Source organism: Triticum urartu, chromosome 7A (assembly GCF_056163025.1).
Source record: "Triticum urartu cultivar PI428250 chromosome 7A, HENAU_Tu73, whole genome shotgun sequence".
NCBI classification, from domain to species: Eukaryota; Viridiplantae; Streptophyta; class Magnoliopsida; order Poales; family Poaceae; genus Triticum; species Triticum urartu.
The window spans coordinates 142,809,735-142,835,584 of record NC_141879.1 but is presented as its reverse complement, the minus strand read 5'-3'; the positions used below and the strand labels follow the sequence as shown (position 1 = coordinate 142,835,584).

Below are 25,850 nucleotides of genomic sequence, written 5' to 3'. Positions count from 1 at the left end.
CGGAAACAAGGTTCTTAATAAGATGAGGTGACACAAGTATGCTAGACAAAGTAATAGGCATGGACTTGGAAGGAAAAGAATTGTGCCCGACATGTGTGATAGGGAGTGTGGAACCCTCGCTGACAATTATGCAGCGGTTGATGGTGACGGGAATGAAGAAGGCAAGATTATCAGGATGAGCAAACATGTGAGCCGTAGCCCCGGTGTCCATGTACCAATCATCATCTCCGGTGTAGTTGTTCGGCGTAGGAGCGGCATGCAGTGCGGGAAGGAGCACAGAGTCCTAGGGCACCGGCGGCAGGACCGGCGAGGGGGACGGAGACACCATGGGAAGGCCGTAGCCACCGCTTGGCAGCGGCGGTGGGTACTCTCCAGACGGTATGGGAAGCAGCCCTGGCTGTGACTGCGGTGCCGGATAGGCCGGATGGCCCGTCGGAAAAACCTGCGGGCCCGCTGACAGATGCTGCAGGTGTTGAGCATCGTCTGGCTGCTACCCAGCGGGCGAGTGCTGGCCTGCGGACGACCCCCACCAGTACCTGAGAGCCCCATACACGGGCGCGTTGAACGCCCCGCGCAACAGCAAGGGATCGACGGGCAGAGGCGGTGCCGGCGACGGACTAGCCAGAGAGCGCTGGAGATGGGGCGGTGACGTACGTCAGTGGGGACAGCAAAGCCAGGCCATGCGGCAAGTCTGGACGGGCTGGCAGGGCCGCACCGTAGGGCACTAGCGGCGGGACGGCAGAGGCGGCGGACGACGGGCCTCCCGGCAGAGGCATGTAAACTTGACTTTGGTCTTCACTTAATCTTACGGAAACGTGCATCGGGTGATCCGCCGAGACGCGTGATGAGAAAAATTGAGAAGATGCAGACGAGCGGTGATGCACTCCAGCCCGTGTAACACGTCCTTGTACAGAACGTGCACCCGTGCATGTGTCTGCATGTGCATGCACGTGAGCCATGGCTACTTGATGCGGACGACGGCGAGCGAGTGGGAGAAACGCTGCAGGCGGGCGTGCGATGCGAACTAGCGCCGCGAGTGGGCGTGACGAGCGCTGCGGGCGGGAGAGGGATGGGAGGCGGCCGGCGCAGGAGGAGGCGCGCGGGCGGTGGCCGGCGTGGGAGGAGGCGCGACGTCAGCGGCGGCGGAAGATTAGGGTTTTAACCTGAAAACTGATACCATGTAGAATATGTGAATTGCACGATGTATTGCTTTTCGTGCATAGGCACGTATATATGATATACAAAGATGGACCACGGACCTCAACTATACAAGAAACTAGGAGGCGGGCCCAATACACAATATGCATGTAACACATATACTCAACACTTACTACCACCAGTGCCCAGTAAGAAACCGGACCAAGCTAGAAAGAATAATATGGCGTCCAAGTCTAGCATCACCCCCTCCTCTTGGCCGCCGTCCTGGTCTCCGTCTTCGCCGCCGCCGCGGCCACAAGCCCATATTGCTACCCGGGGATGGGCCTTCCGAGAAACCCGCTTGAAGGATGCCGGGAGTATGTCACACAGCAAACCTGCGGCGTCGGCATTGTCGGGCCGCCGGTGTCCACCGAGCCGGGGAACACCCCATGGGAACGGTGCTGCAGGGAGCTTTCCAATGCTTCGCAGCATTGCCGGTGTGAGGCGTTGTGCTACTTCATAGGGCGGAGGTCTGATCTGAATTCCGGCGTGCTCAAGGACCTCCCCGAGTGCCCCAAGGAGGCCCAGAGGGACTTCACCAAGGTGCTTGTCACGCCAGGGCACTGCAACGTGATGACCGTTCACAACGCCCCATACTGCCTCGGTTTGGACTTTTTTTGCGGGGGTAAAAAGGAGTGTATTACTCAAGAGCCTGAAACATCATCCCTACACAGACTAGAGATGTTAAGCGGGACCGAGCGGAGCCAGACCACAGTCCGGTCCTCCGATCGGTCCTTTGAACACTAGTCGATGATGAAGGATGACATAATCAATGCTGTTAAATTGTTTTTTGCCCCTGGAGTCATGCCGGATGGTGTTAAAGCACCGTTATTGTGTTGATCCCCAAGATTGACTCTCCGACTCGCCTAACTGATTTCCGGCCTATCAGTCTCTGCAACGTCATTTATAAGGTGATAGCTAAGTGCTTAGTCAATAGACTTCGGCCTATCCTGGATGAGTTGGTTGTTGGGGAACATGGTAATTTCAAAAAAATTCCTACGCACACGCAGGATCATGGTGATGCATAGCAAGGAGAGGGGAGAGTGTCGTCCACGTACCCTCGTAGACCGTTAAGCGGAAGCATTATGACAACACGGTTGATGTAGTCGTACGTCTTCACAATCAACCGATCCTTAGTACCGAACGTACGGCACCTCCGTGTTCAGCACACGTTCAGCTCGGTAACGTCCCGCGAACTCACGATCTAGTAGAGCTCGGGGAAGAGTTTTGTCAGCACGACGGCGTGGTGACGATGTTGATGAAGCTACCGCAGCAGGGCTTTGCCTAAACACCTCTATAGTATGAACGAGGTGGATTATGGTGGAGGGGAGCACCGCACACGGCTGGGAGAGATTTTTGTGATCAACTTGTGTGTCTAGAGGTGCCCCCCTGCCCCTGTATATAAAGGAGCAAGGGGGAGGCCGGCCGGCCCTTGTTGGCGCGCCTAGGAGGAGGAATCCTCCTCCTAGTAGGAGTAGGATTCCTCCCTTTACTACTCCTACTAGGAGGGGGAAAGGCAGGGAGAGAAAGAGAAGGAAAGGGGGGCGCCACCCCCCTTCTCCTAGTCCAATTCGGACAGGAGGAAGGGGGCGTGCTGCATGCCTGCCCTAGGCTGGCCCCTCTCTCTTTCCCTTATGGCCCAACAAGGCCCATTAGTCCCCGGGGGGTTCTGGTAACCCCTCCGGCACTCCGGTAAAATCCCGATTTCACCCGGAACTATTCCGATGTCCAAATGTAGGCTTCCAATATATCAATCTTTATGTCTCGACCATTTCGAGACTCCTCGTCATGTCTGTGATCACATTCGGGACTCCGAACTACCTTCGGTACATCAAAACATATAAACTCATAAAACCGATCGTCACAGAACTTTAAGCGTGCGGACCCTACGGGTTCGAGAACTATGTAGACATGACCGAGACACGTCTCCGGTCAATAACAAATAGCGGAACCTGGATGCTCATATTGGTTCCTACATATTCTACGAAGATCTTTATCGGTCAAACCGCACAACACTATACGTTGTTCTCTTTGTCATCGGTATGTTACTTGCCCGAGATTCGATCGTCGGTATCCAATACCTAGTTCAATCTCGTTACCGGCAAGTCTTCTTTACTCGTTCTGTAATACATCATCCCGTAACTAACTCATTAGTTATCATGCTTGCAAGGATTATAGTGATGTGTATTACCGAGAGGACCCAGAGATACCTCTCCGACAATCGGAGTGACAAATCCTAATCTTGATCTATGCCAACTCAACAAGTACCCTCGGAGACACCTGTAGAGCACCTTTATAATCACCCAGTTATGTTGTGACGTTTGGTAGCACACAAAGTGTTCCTCCGGTATTCGGGAGTTGCATAATCTCATAGTCATAAGAACATGTATAAGTCATGAAGAAAGCAATATCAGTAAACAAACAATCAAGTGCTAAACTAACGGAATGGGTCAAGTCAATCACATCATTCTTCTAATGATGTGATCCCATTGATCAAATAACAACTCATGTCTATGATTAGGAAACTTAACCATCTTTGATCAATTAGCTAGTCAAGTACAGGCATACTAGTGACACTATGTTTGTCTATGTATTCACACATGTATTATGTTTCCGGTTAATACAATTCTAGCATGAATAATAAACATTTATCATGAAATAAGGAAATAAATAATAACTTTGTTATTGCCTCTAGGGCATATTTCCTTAAGTCTCCCACTTGCACTAGAGTCAATAATCTAGATTACACAGTAATGATTTTAACACCCATGGAGCCTTGGTGCTGATCATGTTTTGCTCGTGGAAGAGGCTTAGTCAACGGGTCTGCAACATTCAGATCCGTATGTATCTTGCAAATCTCTATGTCTCCCACCTGGACTTGATCCCGAATGGAGTTGAAGTGTCTCTTGATGTGCTTGGTTCTCTTGTGAAATCTGGATTCCTTTGCCAAGGTAATTGCACTAGTATTGTCACAAAAGATTTTCATTGGACCCGATGCACTAGGTATGACTCCTAGATCGGATATGAACTCCTTCATCCAGACTCCTTCATTCGCTGCTTCCGAAGCAGCAATGTACTCCGTTCACATGTAGATCCCGCCATGACGCTTTGTTTAGAACTGCTCCAACTGACAGCTCCACCGTTTAATATAAACACATATCCGGTTTATGATTTAGAATCGTCTGGATCAGTGTCAAAGCTTGCATTAACGTAACCATTTACGATGAGCTCTTTGTCACCTCCATAAACGAGAAACATATCTTTGGTCCTTTTCAGGTACTTCAGGATGTTCTTGACCGCTGTCCAGTGATCCACTCCTGGATTACTTTGGTACCTCCCTGCTAGGCTAATAGCAAGGCACACATCAGGTCTGGTACACAGCATTGCATACATGATAGAGCCTATGGCTGAAGCATAGGGAACACTTTTCATTTTCTCTCTATCTTCTGCATTGGTCGGGCATTGATTCTTACTCAACTTCACACCTTGTAACACAGGCAAGAACCCTTTATTAGCTTGATCCATTTTGAACTTCTTCAAAACTTTATCAAGGTATGTGCTTTGTGAAAGTCCAATTAAGCGTCTTGATCTATCTCTATAGATCTTGATGCCTAATATATAAGCAGCTTCACCAAGGTCTTTCATTGAAAAACTTTTATTCAAGTATCCTTTTATGTTGTCCAGAAATTCTATATCATTTCCAATCAATAATATGTCATCCACATATAATACTAGAAATGCTATAGAGCTCCCACTCACTTTCTTGTAAATACATGCTTCTCCAAAAGTCTGTATAAAACCATATGCTTTGATCACACTATCAAAATGTTTATTCCAACTCCGAGATGCTTGCACCAGTCCATAAATGGATCCCTGGAGCTTGCACACTTTGTTAGCTCCCTTTGGATCGATAAAACCTTTAGGTTGCATCATATACAACTCTTCTTCTAGAAATCCATTCAGGAATGCAGTCTTTACATCCATTTGCCAAATTTCATAATCATAAAATGCGGCAATTGCTAACATGATTCAGACGGACTTAAGCATCACTACGGGTGAGAAGGTCTCATCGTAGTCAACTCCTTGAACTTGTCGAAAACCTTTTGCAACAAGTTGAGCTTTGTAGATAGTAACATTACCGTCAGCGTTTGTCTTCTTCTTGAAGATCCATTTGTTCTCGATGGCTTGTCGATCATCGGGCAAGTCAACCAAAGTCCACACTTTGTTCTCATACATGGATCCCATCTCAGACTTCATGGCCTCAAGCCATTTTGCGGAATCTAGGCTCATCATCGCTTCTTCATAGTTCGTAGGTTCGTCATGGTCAAGTAACATGACCTCCAGAACTGGATTACCATACCACTATGGTGCGGATCTTGCTCTGGTTGACCTACGAGGTTCGGTAGTAACTTAATCTGAAGTTTCATGATCATCATCATTAGCTTCCTCACTAATTGGTGTAGATGTCACAGGAACCGGTTTCTGTGATGAACTACTTTCCAATAAGGGAGTAGGTACAGTTACCTCATCAAGTTCTACCTTCCTCCCACTCACTTCTTTCGAGAGAAACTCCTCTAGAAAGGATCCATTCTTAGCAACGAATATCTTGCCTTCGGATCTGTGATAGAAGGTGTACCCAATAGTTTCCTTTGGGTATCCTAAGAAGACACATTTCTCCGATTTGGGTTCGAGCTTATCAGGTTGAAGCTTTTTCACATAAGCATCGTAGCCCTGAACTTTAAGAACTGACAACTTTGGTTTCTTGCCAAACCATAGTTCATAAGGTGTCGTCTCAACGGATTTTGATGGTGCCCTATTTAACGTGAATGCAGTCGTCTCTAAAGCATAACCCCAAAATGATAGCGGTAAATCAGTAAGAGACATCATAGATCGCACCATATCTAGTAAAGTAAGATTACGACGTTCGGACACATCATTACGCTGTGGTGTTCCGGGTGGCATGAGTTGCGAAACTATTCCGCATTGTTTCAAATGTAGGCCAAACTCGTAACTCAAATATTCTCCTCCACGATCAGATCGCAGAAACTTTATTTTCTTGTTACGATGATTTTCCACTTCACTCTGAAATTCTTTGAACTTTTCAAATGTTTTAGACTTATGTTTCATTAAGTAGATATACCCATATCTGCTCAAATCATCTGTGAAGGTGAGAAAATAACGATACCCGCCGCGAGCCTCAATATTCATCGGACCACATACATCAATATGTATGATTTCCAACAAATCTGTTGCTCGCTCCATAGTTCCGGAGAACGGCATTTTAGTCATCTTTCCCATAAGGCATGGTTCGCAAGTACCAAGTGATTCATAATCAAGTGATTCCAAAAGTCCATCAGTATGGAGTTTCTTCATGCTCTTTATACCAATATGACCCAAACGGCAGTGCCACAAATAAGTTGCACTATCATTATCAACTCTGCATCTTTTGGCTTCAACATTATGAATATGTGTATCACTAGTATCGAGATTCAACAAGAATAGACCACTCTTTAAGGGTGCATGACCATAAAAGATATTACTCATATAAATAGAACAACCATTATTCTCAGATTTAAATGAATAACCATCTCGCATCAAACAAGATCCAGATATAATGTTCATGCTTAACGCTGGCACCAAATAACAATTATTTAGGTCTAAAACTAATCCCGAAGGTAGATGTAGAGGTAGCGTGCCGGCGGTAATCACATCGACTTTGGAACCATTTCCCACGCGCATCGTCACCTCGTCCTTAGCCAATCTTTGCTTAATTCGTAGTCCCTGTTTCGAGTTGCAAATATTAGCAACAGAACCAGTATCAAATACCCGGGTGCTACTGCGAGCTCTGGTAAGCTACACATCAATAACATGTATATCACATATACCTTTGTTCACTTTGCCATCCTTCTTATCCGCCAAATACTTGGGACAGTTCCACTTCCAGTGACCAGTCTGTTTGTAGTAGAAGCACTTAGTCTCAGGCTTAGGTCCTGACTTGGGTTTCTTCTCCTGAGCAACAACTTTTTTGCCGTTCTTCTTGAAGTTCCCCTTCTTCTTCCCTTTACCCTTTTTCTTGAAACTGGTGGTCTTATTGACCATCAATACTTGATGCTCCTTCTTGATTTCTACCTCCACAGCCTTTAGCATCGCGAAGAACTCGGGAATAGTCTTATTAATCCCTTGCATATTATAGTTCATCACGAAGCTTTTGTAGCTTGGTGGCAGTGATTGAAGAACTCTGTCAATGACACTATCAACAGGAGGATTAACTCCCAGTTGAGTCAAGTGATTATGATACCTAGACATTTTGAGTATATGCTCACTGACAGAACTATTCTTCTCCATCTTGCAGCTATAGAACTTATTGGAGACTTCATATCTCTCAATCCGGGCATTTGCTTGAAATATTAACTTCAACTCCTGGAACATCTCATATGCTCCATGACATTCAAAACGTCGTTGAAGTCCTGGTTCTAAGCCGTAAAGCATGGCACACTGAACTATCGAGTAGTCATCAGCTTTACTCTGCCAAACGTTCTTAACGTTGTCAGCACCATCTGCAGCAGGCCTGGTACCCAGCGGTGCTTTCAGGACGTAATTCTTCTGTGCAGCAATGAGGATAATCCTCAAGTTACGGACCCCGTCCATGTAATTGCTACCATCATCTTTCAACTTTTCTTTCTCAAGGAACACATTAAAATTCAACGGAACAACAACACGGGCCATCTATCTACAACAACATAGATAAGAAAAATACTATCAGGTACTAAGTTCATGATAAATTTAAGTTCAATTAATCATATTACTTAAGAACTCCCACTTAGATAGACATCTCTCTAATCATCTAAGTGATCACGTGATCCATATCAACTAAACCATAACCGGTCATCACATGAAATGGAGTAGTTTTCAATGGTGAACATCACTATGTTGATCATATCTACTATATGATTCACGCTCGACCTTTCGGTCTCAGTGTTCCGAGGCCATATCTGCATATGCCAGGTTCGTCAAGTTTAACCCGAGTATTCTGCATGTGCAAAATTGGCTTGCACCCGTTGTAGATGGACATAGAGCTTATCACACCCGATCATCACGTGATGTCTCGACACGACGAACTTTGGCAACGGTGCATACTCAGGGAGAACACTTTTATCTTGAAATTTAGTGAGAGATCATCTTATAATGCTACCGTCAAACAAAGCAGAATAAGATGCATAAAGGATAAACATCACATGCAATCAATATAAGTGATATGATATGGCCATCATCATCTTGTGCTTGTGATCTCCATCTCCGAAGCACCGTCATGATCACCATCGTCACCGGCGCGACACCTTGATCTCCATCGTAGCATCGTTGTTGTCTCGCCAACTATTGCTTCTATGACTATCGCTACCACTTAGTGATAAATTAAAGCAATTACAGTGTGATTGCATTGCATACAATAAAGCGACAACCATATGGCTCCTGCCAGTTGCTGATAACTCCATTACAAAACATGATAATCTCATACAATAAATATAGCATCATGTCTTGACCATATCACATCACAACATGCCCTGCAAAAACAAGTTAGACGTCCTCTACTTTGTTGTTGCAAGTTTTACATGGCTGCTATGGGCTAAGCAAGAACCGTTCTTACCTACGCATCAAAACCACAACGATAGTTCATCAAGTTGGTGTTGTTTTAACCTTCTAAGGATCGGGCGTAGCCATACTCGGTTCAACTAAAGTTGGACAAACTGACACCCGCCAGCCACCTGTGTGCAAAGCATGTCGGTAGAACCAGTCTCGCGTAAGCGTACGCGTAATATCGGTCTGGGCCGCTTCATCCAACAATACCGCCGAACCAAAATATGACATGCTGGTAAGCAGTATGACTTGTATCGCCCACAACTCACTTGTGTTCTACTCGTGCATATAACATCTACGCATAAAACCAGGCTTGGATGCCACTGTTGGGGAACATAGTAATTTCAAAAAAATTCCTACGCACACACAGGATCATGGTGATGCATAGCAACGAGAGGGGAGAGTGTCGTCCACGTACCCTCATAGACCGTTAAGCGGAAGCGTTATGACAACACGAATGATGTAGTCGTATGTCTTCATGATCGACCGATCCTTAGTACCGAACGTACGGCACCTCCGCGTTCAGCACACGTTCAGCTCGGTGACGTCCCGCGAACTCACGATCCAGTAGAGCTCGGGGAAGAGTTTTGTTAGCACGACGGTGTGGTGACGATGTTGATGAAGCTACCGCAGCAGGGCTTTGCCTAAACACCGCTACAGTATGACCGAGGTGGATTATGGTGGAGGGGGGCACCGCACACGGCTGGGAGAGATCTTTGTGATCAACTTGTGTGTCTAGAGGTGCCCCCCCCCCCCCGCCCTTGTATATAAAGGAGCAAGGGGGAGGCCGGCCAGCCCTTGTTGGCGCGCCTAGGAGGAGGAATCCTAGGAGGAGGATTCCTCCCTTTCCTACTCCTACTAGGAGGGGGAAAGGCAAGGAGAGAAAGAGAAGGAAAGGGGGCGCCGCCCCCCTTCTCCTAGTCCAATTCGGATAGGGGGAAGGGGGCGCGCTGCCTGCCCTAGGCTGGTCCCTCTCTCTTTCCCTTATGGCCCAACAAGGCCCATTAGTCCTCGGGGGGTTCCGGTAACCCCTCCGGTACTCCGGTAAAATCCCAATTTCACCCGAAACTATTCTGATGTCCAAATGTAGGCTTCCAATATATCAATCTTTATGTCTTGACCATTTCGAGACTCCTCGTCATGTCTGTGATCACATCCGGGACTCCGAACTACCTTCAGTACATCAAAACATATAAACTCATAAAACTGATCGTCACAGAACTTTAAGCGTGCGGACCCTACGGGTTCGAGAACTATGTAGACATGACCGAGACACGTATCTGGTCAATAACCAATAGCAGAACCTGGATGCTCATATTGGTTCCTACATATTCTACGAAGATCTTTATCGGTCAAACCGCACAACACTATACGTTGTTCTCTTTGTCATCGGTATGTTACTTGCCCGAGATTCGATCGTCGGTATCCAATACCTAGTTCAATCTCGTTACCGGCAAGTCTCTTTACTCGTTCCGTAATACATCATCCCGTAACTAACTCATTAGTTATCATGCTTGCAAGGCTTATAGTGATGTGTATTACCGAGAGGGCCCAGAGATACCTCTCCGACAATCGGAGTGACAAATCCTAATCTTGATCTATGCCAACTCAACAAGTACCATCGGAGACACCTGTAGAGCACCTTTATAATCACCCAGTTACGTTGTGACGTTTGGTAGCACACAAAGTGTACCTCCGGTATTCGGGAGTTGCATAATCTCATAGTCATAAGAACATGTACAAGTCATGAAGAAAGCAATATCAGTAAACAAACGAACAAGTGCTAAGCTAACGGAATGGGTCAAGCCAATCACATCATTCTCCTAATGATGTGATCCCATTGATCAAATAACAACTCATGTCTATGGTTAGGAAACTCAAACATCTTTAATCAATGAGCTAGTCAAGTAGAGGCATACTAGTGACACTATGTTTTTCTATGTATTTACACATGTATTATGTTTCCGGTTAATACAATTCTAGCATGAATAATAAACATTTATCATGAAATAAGGAAATAAATAATAAATTTATTATTGCCTCTAGGGCATATTTCCTTCATTGGTATCCCCAGAGCAGAGCACCTTTGTACCTGGTACGTTAATTACGGATTATGCCTTAATTGCTTTTGAGTGCTTTCATGCGATCAAACAAGAAAAAGACCCGGAGCAAAGCTTTTGTGCTTATAAGCTCGACCTATCCAAGGCTTATGATAGGGTACATTGGGTGTTCGTGGAGCGAGTGATGCAACAGATGGGTTTCTCTCATCGATGGGTGAATTGGATAATGAGGTGTGTCACCTCGGTGAGATATAATGTCAAAGTCAATGGAGCCCTCTCAGATTCATTCACACCGTCACGTGGTCTACGGCAGGGAGACCCTCTCTCGCCCTTTTTATTCCTTTTTGTCGCTGATGGCCTACATGTGATTTTAAAACAGGAGATTGCAGCAAATCGTATTTCTCCAGTACGGGTGTGTGCCCAGGCTCCGGGTATCTCACATCTTCTGTTCGCGGACGGTACACTTTTGTTTTTCCGGGCTAATGGAGAAGCTGCACATGTTAAGGAAGCACTGGGTAAATATGCTAGAGCTACCGGCCAGCTCATAAATCCTGCTAAATGCTCTATCATGTTTGGACCCAAGTGTTCGGAGGCAAACAAACAGGAGGTTATGCATATCCTGGATATTGCAAATGCGAGCTTTGAGGAAAAATACCTTGGCTTTCCAACACCAAGTGGACGTTTCTCAAGAGGAAAATTGCAAAATGTTCAGCAACAGATGATCAAGAGAATTATCCAGTGGGGTGAGCTGATGTCCCAGGCCGGGCGGGAGGTTCTTATTAAGGCTGTAGCACAGGCCCTTCCCACTTTCCTAATGAGCATATTTAAGTTTCCAAGAAGTACGTGTGATGACCTTGCGCGGATGATTCGTAGCTACTGGTGGGGATCGTACAGAGGCAAAAGAAAAACACATTGGAAGGCCTGGGACTCCTTGTTAAGACCCAAGTCGTGTGGTGGCATGGGCTTCAAGGACTTCAAATTGTTCAACCAGGCAATGTTGGCTCGGCAAGCTTGGCGCATATTGGTTAATCCTGAGAGCCTCTGTGCACGTGTTCTGAAAGCACGGTACTTCCCCAATGGACGATTAGAGGACACCGTTTTCACAAGCAACGCTTCTCAAACTTGGCAATCTATTGTTCATGGTTTGGAGCTACTGAAGGAAGGACTAGTATGGCGGATCGGCAACGGACAGTCTGTCAGAATCTGGAGAGACTCTTGGATACCCCACCCAGTTGGCTGGCCACCAATCTCACAGCAAGGGAGGTGCCGTCTCCGCAGAGTGAGTGAACTTCTGGATGAGCACGGTGCATGGTGAGGAGCTCTTCTACGCTAATATTTTATGCCCATTGATGTACACGAGATTCTGAAGATAAAAGCTTCCCCTCGCTTGGGGGAGGATTTCCTCGCATGGGGTGCAGAGCATACTGGTATCTTCACCGTACGTAGTGCATACCAGCTAGCGCTCGAGGACAAGCTTCGTCCCTCTTCAGTCGCGGCGAGCGGGGCACCGGACGGGCGACATGCCGTTTGGGCATTATTATGGAGGTGCCCTGCTCCTCCCAAGGTGCCCGAGGGTAGTGGACCTATGGCGTGCAATGGCACAAGTGTGGCGAATCCCTAACCTGGAAGCAGTTCATAATACGGGTCCTGAATGGGTTCTTCATCTCATTGCGAGCTATGATGAGGGAGACAGGCTACGGCTACTCATGTTGTTATGGCGCTGTTGGTTCGTGCAAAATGAAATAGCACATGACAAACCAGCACCACCAATTGATGCCTCAGGGAAGATGGTGATGGTGATCCAGCAGTACCCAGCAGGGGATTGGGACAAGGGGAAGATGGTGATCCAGCAGGAGGGTGCTGAACAGCCCATATCACATGTGTAGAACAAACTGAAGCTGACCTGCAAGTTGAGTCCACCGCCGGTGAGCTGGGCGAAGCTGAATGTGGATGGTTCTTTCAATTCGGATGATGGGACAGCAGGTTCGGGAATGGTGCTGCGGGACCACAATGGCGACATCATTTTTTCGGCTTGCAGATCCTTGTGGTCGTGCCCGGATGCCCTTCATGCAGAGCTTGCAGGATGCATGGAAGGGCTGGCTCTAACGCACCAGTGGACGGAACTTCCAGTAATCTTGGAATGTGATAGTCTCCATGCGGTCCAGTTGATCAATGCTAGGAGCAAGGATCGATCACAATATGACATGGTCATTTCAGAGGTGAAGAGATTGATGGGTGAGCGGGAGTGTAGGGTTACTCACATTTCTAGAGAGCAAAATAATATTAGTCATGTTCTAGCCTCGGTTTGGACATATAAAGATAAATATTTCCCTCATGAATAAGCATGTTCCATCCATGGATGTGTGACATGCATATATGCATATGTGAGCTCCCGTTGCTCAACGTTTGCTTTAGTATCTGCTATGAACAAGAATAAAGAGAATCATTTTGTGGTTCTTAAATTTCAACTCAATCTTGTGTTCATATGCCTGGTGGTTTTATAGCCTTGTTGTTATCCTTTTCCAAAAAAAAGCCTTGTTGTTATCTTATGCATTGCTTGTGACCCTCACAAGTGTTCCTCGATCCACATATTCGATAGTGTACTTGGAAAGAGGTCACTGCTATGTTGTCAGTATATTTAGGATAGCAAACCCCTGCAAGAGGACGAAGCTCTACCAGGTTCAACACAACCATAATTTTCAAGAGGGACAAAAGCCCTAGTGATCCATAGCACCTCGCCTATTTTGTCCATCGTAGTCGTCAAGTTGTGTATCAACTCGCTAGATTTCCACATTGTAACCACAATTGTACTCTATCCCGAGATATAATCCAAGCAAAGCAGGAATAGGGCTATACCCACCCCAAAAGGGCTCGAGCCTGGATAAATCATTGTCTCTAGAGATCCATGGTGACCCTAGCATACCTTTGTGATCAAAAAAATCACGTGCAAATATTGTCACGTGATGGGGCACCGACATAATTTTCCTCGACATGTAGCAAGTACATGAGAGTAAGAAAACTTTGGGCAAGGTTACTCAAATGCATATTTGATCTCATTGTTTAGATATCCTACATGTTAAAGGAATTATTTTTTACTTCATGAAGCAAATTTATTTCTCTAGATGATCTAAACATCATCTAGCCATTGATTTTATTGAACTCTTCTCATTACCTGGACCAATATTTGGGGAACTCCCGCGTGCTGCTGTAAAATCCGATGAAAACTACGGCCTACCTCACCATATGACTTTAATTATATATAATAACTTAATATCATGTACAAACAACATGTATGATCATTATCAACAAAAAAACATGTATGATAATTAAGATAAGAATTTTAGATATAGCATATCAATTATTCATTCATAAATTGAAGATGATTAAAGATGTTAGACACATGTGTCAATGAGTAATAATGTACGGGGTACACCCTACGGGTTTGATAGACAGAGACAACCAAAGAGTGTCTAGAGACACCTACGCACACCCTGCGGCCCACACTAGTCGCGCAAGAGTAGAGGACAAGGATGGACATGCTATGTCCGGGTGATCTTTTCCTCATGAGTCGCCTCGAAGATAGTTCTCATGTTACCGGTAGGGGTCAACATGTGTAAAGACCTCGCCAGGAATTGCCTAAGATCAGCACCTTCTGCGAGACTACACTGATGTGACCTAACTTTCTATGGATCCAATCTATACTTTATAAAATGCCAATTCATGTAGGGATATTACCCATAGGACCCTAAACCTAGGTAAAAGCACGATGTATCTATTGTCTCCAACGAGATCCTTTCGAACACCACCCCTTTCTTTGTCATTCTTTACGAGACTTCGACACTACTAGGAAAAGGGCTACTAATGGCGCACCAGTTTTGCCTACTAATGGCGCATCACTGGTGCGCCATTAGTATCACGCCACTAGTATTTTTTACTAATGGCGCAGCACTGGTGCGCCATTAGTATCTGGTATACTAATGGCGCACCACTGGTGCACCATTAGTATAGACCACGGTGCGCCATTAGTATAGGCCACTGGTGCGCCATTAGTATAGGCCACTGGTGTGCCATTAATATTTTTGAATTTTGAAGGCGGAAAAATAGTAGTGGCGCACCGTCTAACCCCCACCGTGCGCCATTGCTATTTTTTAATTTTGAATTTGGATCTGGATCGTGATTTTTTTGCCCATTTTTTGCTCGTTTTTTGGCACGATATTATTTCAAATTTTGTTCCTGTTTTTGGATCTCGTACGTTCTTTTGCCGTGTTCTTTTGCCGGAGAGGAGTTCGCTGGAGAGGAGGAGGAGGAGGTCACCGGAGAGGCGCTCGCCTACATCGCCGGAGAGGAGGAGGAGGAGTTCGCCGGAGAGGAGGAGGAGGAGGTCGCCGGAGAGGAGTTCACCGGAGCATCGGAGAGGAGGAAGGAGAAACCATGAGGGGATGGGAGGAGAGGAGGGAGGAGGAGCTCACCGGAGAGGAGGGAGGAGGAGCTCACCGGAGAGGAGGGAGGAGAAACCGTGAGGGGAGGGGAAGGGAGGAGAGGAGGGAGGAGGAGGTCGCCGGAGAGGAGGAGGAGGAGGTCGCCGGAGAGGAGGAAGGTAGTATGGTGGAGGAGAGAAGGGAAGATGGAGTGGAGGAGAGGAGGAGATGGAGTGGAGGAGAGGTGGAGTGGAGGAGAAAAATGAAGGAGGAGAGAATCACGCCCAGCCATATATATGGCATAGTAATGGCGCACCGCGGGCAGGTGCGCCATTACTAACTTTTTTTTATTTTTTTGATTTATTTTGAATTTTGAAGGGGGGAAGATACTAATGGCGCACCGTGGGCAGGTGCGCCATTAGTAACTTTTTTTTTATTTTTTTGACTTATTTTGAATTTTGAAGGCGGGAAGATAGTAATGGTGCACCATGGGTAGGTGCGCCATTAGTAAGTTTGATTTTTTTTTTGAATTTTTTTGCCTCTCCAGATCTTAAAAACCCCGTATCTTTTTTTCTGTTAGGTTTTTGAGGATTTTGAAAATGTTTAACACAGTTCCCCGGTTAAATTCGGATGTAACTTTTCGAGTAGATGATTTTTCATATAAAAAACTTTTTCATCCGAGTTCGTACGCAAAAGTTATGCCCATTTTACAAATTCTTGAGAGATTTTGCAAATAAAATCGAAATTCATATTTGTAAATTTTCACAACAACTAGACCACATATCACATGGGAAACTTATTTTCTTTTATTTTTTTGACATTTACATCATTTTTGTTTATTTTTTTTAAAACTGAAAAGGCGGTCCGGGGGGGCATTCGGTGGAAGTGGTGGCCAAGTTGCTAATGGCGCACCGTAGGGGTGGTGCGCCATTACTAGTTCAACTAGTAATGGCGCACCACTCCACGGTGCGCCATTAGTAGTTTTGAAAAAAAATTAAAAAAAAACTTTTTTTACTAATGGCGCACCGTGGGAGTGGTAAGCGCCATTAGTAGTTTTGATAAAATTTAAAAAAAATTACTAATGGCGCACCGTGGATGTGGTGCGCCATTAGTATTTGCATGCGCCATTAGTATATAGTAATGGCGCACCACATGTCTGATGCGCCATCAGTGTCAATTCCATCTATAGCCCTTTTCCTAGTAGTGTTTCACAGTACTTCATAAGATCGGCAGTGAATCAATCTTTGACAATACGTGATATTCTGTTTAGCGTAATTTATTATGGTTGTAATAATGCATTATTTCTTATCATAATATGTTCAATCTTGGCTGGTCACCCTGCTAAATATTTCCTTCATTTACCCGCCGGAATCCTTCCATTTTGGACAATCAGGGGAAGGATATCTCTCCCACGTTTGAGGTGCAGTCTCCACATGGTGTCTCGCTTCTTTAAAAAAAATGCCCTGGGTCCTACTGACCATGGGTAGAGTTAAAGAAAAGCAAATAATGCTCGACTAGTATCACGCCTAGCATTTCACCAACACTTTATCTTTTTATTAAAAAAGAATCTTGATTCAGGAAGAGAAACAGGGAAATCCAATTCTTAAGTGCAACACACATTTATCAATAAATTATGAGAACTGATTTTATTGATTACTTTAGACTTTTAGAGTACTGCTTCCATATTTACAAGACAACAATAAAGCCTACACAAATGAAATAGATACAAACACACTTGTATGCAAAATAAAGATAAACATACAACATGAACTCACTATATGAGCAGCCCTAATTTGGGGTAACTACCTATGGGAAATTCTATTTCTGTAGACAACCTTTGAACCATCGCCAAGACTATTACAGGTTACAACAAGCTGAGGCTGTTTGTGCCCCCACATCTCACTATCTTGTTATTTTTACCATGGAGACATGCTTTGGCCTTTTATTGCTTTACAAGGTAGCCGCTTCATCGGATTTCACTAACTTGGCTTTCAGCTCTGCATTCTCCCTTTGTAACCGTTCAAGCTCGGACTTCAGAACTGCATTGTCACGCCGCAGCCTCTCCACCTCAGCTTCAGCGGTTGTGTTTCTCCCCTAAAAGAAGCACACATATACAAGGTGAAATGCCAATGAGAAGGAGAAAGTGTCTGAGGTCGACAATGGACTACTCAAGAGAATGTTGGTATACTGATTAGATTGCTACTGCGTGTCACCTACATTTTCCTGCTCTGGAGTCAATGGTGAAGATGGGAACTGCCCGGTGTACGGAGCACCAAGCAAGACCTCCCTAATGACTTCATGTGATGCCAAGCCGTCAATGCCCATGTTCTCATAACTCCAGAATGCACCTAGGGTTCCCAAGAACCCTTCGTGACACAGAAATGTCGTTTGAACTTCACCTTTGGACCTGGGAGCAAAACAAAAGGAGCGAAGCAATTATCAATTGCCTGGTCATAGTACAACAATTCTTCTCCTGTTCCTGGATAGCAAAATTTTCTGTACAATTGCAAAGATATTTTGCACGGTATCCACGTAGAAAATTCCTTACCAGTACTTGAGGGAACGAGAAATCTTGTCCATAGTCTTCTCATGACCACAGACATAAGCACCTCGAAAGAAGATTCTCTTTAGGCCTGATAGATTAGCCACAAAGTAGGCTATCTAGATAAGAAATAAGAACACATCAGAGGATACTTCATGATGGTGCCTGGTAATTCCAATATCTGGAGAAAATACCTGTCCAATGTTGTATGTGAAAGAGTTGAGCAGAGCTGCTGCGAGATCTTCTGCTTTGTACTCTGAAAGTTTGCCCGAGTTCACTTTTCCAAAGCTTGCTGCGGTAGTGGATGCTGGAAGACCAATCTAGCGCAAAGAGAGAAAAATTAATGGGCATACTGATCGCCTGGTGTACCAGAGATTCATAATTTCCATGATAAGCATGTCAAAGCCCTAAAACTAATCTTCAAATCTGTACAACAGCTTGTTAGACTGCTGTTCAATTCTGCAATAAATGTTACTATTATTATTATAGCAGAAATCTCACAGAAAAATATATTCTTCCAGAGTACAGATCAAATACCTTTGGATAACCACGCTCCCCATAAATGTCTCCAACAGTCAAATCAACAGCCAAATTATCACCCCTCCGGCTCAAATCCAAGAATTCCTCATAACTACAAGCCACAAGGAAAATTCAGAGATTGTTTAATCATGTATCAACGAACATTCCTACATCTTATAAGCACACAAGCTAACTCGATAGTACCTTGAACAGCCAGTTAAAAGCCTTGCAAGACCAAGGATAGTACCACCACCCAGATGTGATCCGATAATTCGCTCGAACTTCCCCTTACCAATTACCTGACAAGATTGTTTTTTGCTGATAGAAGTGCTAGTGCACAAATAATAAAAAGAATGAAAGCAGTGTGCTGGCTAACCTCTATCATGCTGACACCAGATCCAATATTAACAAGGAGATAAGGAAATATGTTGCTATCGTTGTGTTCGTCTGCTGATGTCACATCAGTAGGACCTGCTGCCTCATGACTGTTCTCCTACAGCAGTGGGGGAAACCCACAATTAAGCTTGGAAAGATAAATCAGCCTAACCACAATAACATTTATTTATTTCTGCATCGTACCTATTCACATGACTTGTATGCATAAAAAACTCTATGTGTTATTGTTGTGGCGTCCAAGCCACAACTATACAAATGGAATGGTAGATCAGTCCTTTATTTCTGCTTTACTTGAAAATGTGTGCAATTTGTTCCCACTGGCACACATTATGCACAAGCATTTTACTTAAATAAAACACGATACTCAAACTTGTCGTGTTTCTTGTAGTGTGCAAGAAAATGATAAACATATAAAGGATATCATCATAGGAGCTCACCTCTTGAGATTCCTCGAGGTTCAAGTTTTCATCTCTGGGATCCCCGTAACTCATCAAGGCACCAAGAGCACCTAAATACCCTTCATGTTGCAAGAATGAAGCTTGCATTTGACTCTCTGACCTGAATGACATACCTCAAATGTTAAGATTCTTTCCAAGGTTGATAAAATAAGAGTAGAAACATTCAATGAGAAACCAAAAAGGAGTTTCTTAGAATCCTCTTAAGGACCACAAACTTATACTACTAAATACAAGCATTCTATATTTTTTATATGAACAGATGCTCATCAAGAGGAATACATTTGGAAAATATAAAATGCTTACCAGAAGTCTAGTGCATAAGAAATATTATCCATTGTGCTCTTGTGTCCACGTATGTATGATCCACCAAAAAAGACCCTTCTGAGGCCCAAGAGTGATGCAACAAGAAAAGAAATCTGCAGGACACATACGAAGAGTGTGATATGAACCCATATTTCAATAGACAACAATAGACCAGCACCAATAGGGGAAACCGTAAAAGTACCCTTTTTTAATAAGGGGCTCCCCCTCCGGTTTCATTTACCAGAAACCATAATGTCTTTTACAACTACTAAGCAAAGAAAAAAAGGAGAGATCAATCGCAGCATAATGCCCCCATACATGCCTAAGCTACCAGGCTGGAGAAGATGAAGCAGACTGAAAAACCACACAGCTCTTCAGTCTTTTCTATACTAGGCATCAGGGACTACGGAAGCAACATTCGGTGAAAGTACCCCATAAAATGTACTTTCTTATAATGCAATTATTCCTATTAATAACATGCTTAAGGCCGTTTAAACAAAATCAAAATGATTTTACTGAAACAATTTGTCTTGAGATAAAAAACACTTTGTGACATTGAATGAGTAAACCCTATGCCTCTTCTCTCCAGTAGAAGTCGTTATACTACTATGCATTTCTTCTTCAGATCAACAAGCATGTCTGCTTAGTTTTTCTTTTCTTCCAATAAAGCGAGGTTGAGTGCCATCCATGTAAACAGCTATGAGTAGCTGAGACAATAAGTATAATTTAATAACATGCGGGAGCACATAACATAAACTCACTTGTGCAATATTGTAAGTAAAGGCACTCAACAATGCGGATGCAAGGTCTTCAGGCTTGTAATCTGCTAGCTTTTTCATAGAAGTAATAACTTTTCCAAAGCTAGAAGCAAGAGTCGAAGTTGACAGTCCTTGCTGAAACATATTAGGAAAGGATAAATCAGTAATCTATAAGGACCAATGCTCATTCATGGTATGCGAAAGAATTAATATTTTTAATACAATATAAATATTCAAGATAAAGATTTCAATGTGCTTCATCAATTATTCTAAAGACAATGCTCCCAGTAGACATATTGCTTTCCAAGCAATCTTGATGAATAAGTTAATTCAAGGTAAGCATAAGTATTTATACCGCCAAGTAGTAACAGAATCATAAGCAAGCAATGAAACTATCAATATTCTCCTAGCAAATATTCAAGTCTGACAGAATTGACCAACACACTAGGGCACTACTGGCCTACCAAAACTACCACAAAATAAAAAGGCAAGTACATAGAACTGCAACAACAAGGCAAGGAGGGTGACGGCAAACCTTCTGGCAGGCAAGCTCCCCGCATATATCCTTCACAACTAGATCAAGTACAAAATTGTCCCCTTTCTGGCTTAATTGCAGGAATTCATCATAACTAAGAGAACAATAATATATTAGTGGGAAAAATATGTAAACCAAGATATTTATGATGCAAAAGGAAACACATTACCTCTTGCAGCCTGTTAATAGTTTTGCTAACCCAAACATAGTACCGCCACCAATATGTGTCCCAGTTACCCTTTCAAATTTTCTATTTCCAGTGACCTGCATTATACTTGATAACACATGGTTATATGAGCTGCATTCTGCTGTATTTCCATATGAGAATCATGATGACGAAGAAGTGCAACCTTTAATATGCTAACTCCTGAGCCAATGTTCACAAGAAGGTAAGGAAACAAGTTATCTGGGGAAATATCAATCGAGTTCCTCTTTCCACTCATGTGTGTGAAGGCTGCGCCAGGAACATTCTGCAAGGAAGCATCAGTTAAATGGAAAACCAGATCTAAATGAGAAATAAATATCAAGAATGCAGTAATACCTTACAAAATATTAACCGGAAAGAACCATATTTTAAGCAGTGTTACAATGTGAAAGAATTTTTAAAGTTCAAAATCCAAATGAGAAGGTATGTGGTATGATGAGAGCAGCTTACAACTCACCTGTAACAAAAAGTTTGCTCCAGAAACAACACTGTCCATTTCATCAAGCTTGTCAAGACTAACACCTAATTTTTGCCGAAAATCATCACCAAATTTATATGATCCACCACCTGTTGCCTGCAAATGATCTCCATTACAGTCGATTCTGGTCAAGCTATTTTACAATCAAACAATACAAAATAAAATGACAAGGGTACGTGTTAAACATTAAACAAGGCTGTAATACAAAACACAAACAGACAATATTAAGCTCTAAATTCTCAAGCAAAGGTATATTCAATATGGAAATCAGAATTCACAAGCACACATCATTGGTCATTCTTGTGTTTGCAATTATTGATACTTGGGGCAGCCGAGTTGCCGAGGGTTTTGCCTCAGCTACAAGTATGCACAAGTCTCAACTCTAGGGGCGAAATCTATGTTTCCTAAACGCGCCAAAAACAGTTACACTCTGTCGCTTGGCGACAAAATTTTGTTCCTGCAACTCTTTAGGAGTATCTATTAGTGATAGCATGGGTCCATGAAAATTAATTGCAAGAATTATTTTTAACAATAAATTGTAAATAGTAAGAATGATTTTAGTGGATCTGGATTTTGCCAAAGTGCAAACCGCATTAATACGCTCCACATTATTCATTTAAGATATTTGCATATGGTATTCAAGCAATCAGAATTCACAAGTGCATATCATTCGGCATTCTTGTGTTTGCAATTATGATACTTTGGGCAGTGGAATAAACGAGGGATTTGCCTCAGCTAAAGCCTACAAGTATGCCAAGTATTAACTCAGGAGGTGATATCTGTGTTCCCTGGTGCACCAAAAACAGTTATAATCTGTTGCCTGACGACAAGAATTTATTCTGCAACTCTATAAGAGTATTTATTATCGATAGCGTGGGTCCATGAACATTAATTTCAAGAATTATTTTTAACAATAAATTGAAACTGGTAAGAATGATTTTGGTGGATGTTGACAGGAGCACTAATAAATAGTCTTATAGAGTTTCAGGGATGTTGATAGCGAACCAAATCCCATGTAACTGTCCAAGGCACTGGTGCAGAATGAATGTGTCATTTGAAAATTTACATTTTGGGTAAGAGAAGAGGTAAAGCAGGTCATACAAGTTACGGCAAATAAATAGATAAGAACTTCCAAGTGCTAACTGCATAAATGATCTCCATTTTTATTAACGTATTCATCTTGTGGGTCATAAGCCCAAAAGGTCGTTGCTACTTGCTAACACAAGAAAAACAAATCATACCTTCAGTGTCATATTTTCTTTGCTTGACCCTGTCGTTGTCCCTGGCATGAGAATGTTACACTTCAACCCATGATAAAGATAAAACTCCAACACATAACTAAATCATCAAACAACAGAAGCTGAAACCTTTTTTTTTAGTTGGGCAGAAGCTGAAACTTGACAGAGTGAAAACAGAGTAAAAAACTGTGTTTGCATCGCAGAAAAGAGCGATTGCAAATGCCGTAACTGTTGTCAACAGCTAAATTCTAGATTCCCCTCGTCCTAAAATTGATCATGAGCTACAAGTCGACAGCAACAAACTTCTGAATGCTCTGAAGAACACCCTAGCTCACGAGCAAGTAACAGCTGCTGATCAAGCCATCCTATCCTACTTATTTTCCAGCGGAGCAGGGTCACCCAATTCTCCAATCTCCACATTGCGTGATTAACCGTGCCAGGAAGCCAAATGAGGTAAAGAAGAATCAATCAATTCGGCGCTGCAGCCAGCGAGGTGCATACCATTGCAACCGAGGAGGCCTTGTGCCCGGACGAAGTCGAAGCAGTCGTCGAGCCTCCGCCTCTCGAACTTGGCGAACCGCAGCTCCTCCTCGCCGCCGCAGCTGGCCGTGTACACCAGCTTTATCAGGGTCCCTGCGACCGCGGCACCCTCGCCCTCAGCCAGCAGCATAAAGACCACCGAGACCAGCCGGAAATCCAGAATTCAGAAGCAGCCGGGAGCTTATAAAAAATTAAGAATTACCTCCGATGTCGAGGGCGAGGAGCGGGGAGGCGGCGGGCTGGCGGGGGAGGAAGATGGGCGGGCTGCCGTCGCCGGGGTCGGCGCGGATCTCCGCGCCGGAGAGGTCGATCTGGCGGCCCATTGCAGCACGGATCGCCGGCCCCTCGGGGATCACGCGCGCATTTGGCTGCCGTGCCGCGCCTCCTCGTCGCGTTTGACTGCCGCGCTTGGACTTTGCGGGGAAGTGGAGTAGTAGTAGGCAGGCAGGCGGCTAGCTGGTGCGATCGCAGCTGGGCGCTGGTGGGTGAGCAGTAGGGCAGGGCAGGGTGGGTGGGTGGTGGATGATGAGAGATCCCAGCCAGAGTCAGTCAGAGGCCAAGAAGAATAGAAGGAGGGTCGGAGTAAACAGGTCGGATTGGGATTTGGATTGGATTTGGGTGCCAGGCAAGCCAGCCAAGTCTCCTGCCTTGCCGGGCCTCTTTTTTAATCTGGACAGTGATAAGTTTCCTAGCTTGGAACTTGGACAGTGTTGGGCTGTTGGCTACTCCAAAGGAATGGCAACTTGCGTTCAAGTGGGAATTGAAAACATCATAATAATGGATCTTGGGCTCCATGGAAGCATCTCAAATGTCGAAAATTTCTGACTTTATTCTTTGTTGTGTACATGTACATTTGTATGTGAGCTACTGCAAGATTTTTTTTAATACCTATGCAATACTGGTTACATTGTAGGCATTCAGACACGGGCAATGTATAAACATGAACCATGTAAGCAGACCTTCGCCATTATGGATGAGTCCTGCCTTGTTGATATACGGAACACGTAAGATGATGATACGGTACGGCGTTTTGTGGGTATGTACCGAGGATGGGTCACAGAAGATGTTGTAAGGTATGGCGTTTTGTGGGAGCGTATGGAGAATGAATCAATGAAGATGTTGATAAAGTATGCCATTTTGTGAGAATGTACGGTGAATTGATCACGTAAGATGTTGATAAAGTATGCCGTTTTGTGGGTATGTATAGAGAGTTCAACTGCCAAAAAAGTACAAGCGTGCAAACGTATGAGAGCTGAAAGTACCACATGGTCTGCCTTAATTGTTTATTAGGGACTTCAATGAAATCCTCCATTCTTGTGAGTGGTGTGTGGGGACCCTCACTCACGACCGTACGTGCAAGCGTTTCATGATGTGTTGGATGATTGTGAGCTGAAGGATGTCAGCTACGTAGGGGACGAGTTTACGTGGACGTCTGGAGCTATACGCGAGTGCCTTGATCGCAAGGTAGCTACTGAAAGTTGGTGACAATTGTTCCCAACAACCGCCATTATGAACATGGGGTTCAATGGATTGGATCACCGACCATTACTGCCAGATACTGATCACTATGCTACATAACTAAATGGTACTCACAGAAAGAAGTGGTTTGAAGCGTACTGGCTTCTGGAAACAGGTTTTGCTAATGCCGTATCAGATAACTAGGGGGAAGCGGGTATACGTGAGTCCACCGGTGGCGTGCTGCCCAAGTTAGGTTACCTCTGCGTTGGGCTTCACGAGTGTGACAACATGTTACTGAAGGAACCACAAAATTTTTGCATAAGGTTCGGCAAGAGATCTAAAGGGTGATGTGTAGCCCTATAATACATTGAGACTAAAGTGGAGAAAGAGGAACTCACAAGTGAAACTGGAAAGATGCTAGAATAAGAGGAGATCCACTAGTGGTAAATGGCTTGTGTGAACTAATTGAAGAACAACGATTGGAATTCCAAAAAAACATGGTTTCACGTCAAAGACGAAGAGACACAATCATATCATAAAACTGGAAAATGGCCAAGACAGTTGGATGGAAGGCAATGACCTACTGAGGCTGCTTATTCGAGATTATTTTCGTCATCTTTGTTCATCGAAAGTCCTTGGTACTAACCATGCTATCCTGGATAAGATTGTGTTGTGAGTTGCTCAGGATATGAATAACCACCTGGTAGCCCCGTTATGGGCAGATGATGTGAAGAATGATGTTCTCAGAGTTGGCGATCTAAAGGTCCCTGGGAGTAATGTCCCACACGCCATATTTTTCAAGAGGATTTTCATCTCGTTGGGAAGGAGATCACCTATGAAGTTCTTGCAACAATTAATAATAAGCTTATTCTAGAAAATTAGAGCCATACTACAATTTGTCCTAGTTTCAAAGGTTGATGCACCAAAACTAATCACCCAGTAGCATATGCAATGTTACATACAAAATAATCTCCAAGATGCTCGCGGGAGATTGAAGACAATTCCTTTAGATATCATTCCATTGTCCTAGAGTGCATTTATTCCTTCTAGCATAATAATTTATAATGTTTTAGTCGCTTATGGGAGTATCCGTACAACTAAGAATAAGAG

General features: G+C 44.1%; 1 protein-coding gene and 1 pseudogene across 1 annotated transcript; one reads left to right on the top strand and one right to left on the bottom strand.

The window, feature by feature from the left end:
* The first annotated feature begins 1,378 nt into the window (after positions 1 to 1,378).
* LOC125518528 (alpha-amylase/trypsin inhibitor CM2-like) lies at positions 1,379 to 1,944 on the top strand (annotated as a pseudogene).
* A 14,985-nt stretch (positions 1,945 to 16,929) lies between these two features.
* Positions 16,930 to 23,798, bottom strand: LOC125519805 (pantothenate kinase 1). The gene is made up of 17 exons (XM_048684574.2): positions 23,485 to 23,798; positions 23,244 to 23,375; positions 22,746 to 22,786; positions 21,484 to 21,600; positions 21,172 to 21,291; positions 20,991 to 21,085; positions 20,822 to 20,915; positions 20,290 to 20,421; positions 19,529 to 19,641; positions 19,205 to 19,325; positions 18,748 to 18,864; positions 18,576 to 18,670; positions 18,390 to 18,483; positions 18,047 to 18,172; positions 17,859 to 17,971; positions 17,528 to 17,717; positions 16,930 to 17,404 (listed from the first exon to the last, which is right to left on the bottom strand). The coding sequence occupies exons 1-17, from the start codon at positions 23,603 to 23,605 to the stop codon at positions 17,261 to 17,263; spliced, it is 1,965 nt and encodes a 654-aa protein (XP_048540531.2). The 5' UTR covers positions 23,606 to 23,798; the 3' UTR covers positions 16,930 to 17,260.
* Between the last annotated feature and the right edge of the window lie 2,052 nt (positions 23,799 to 25,850).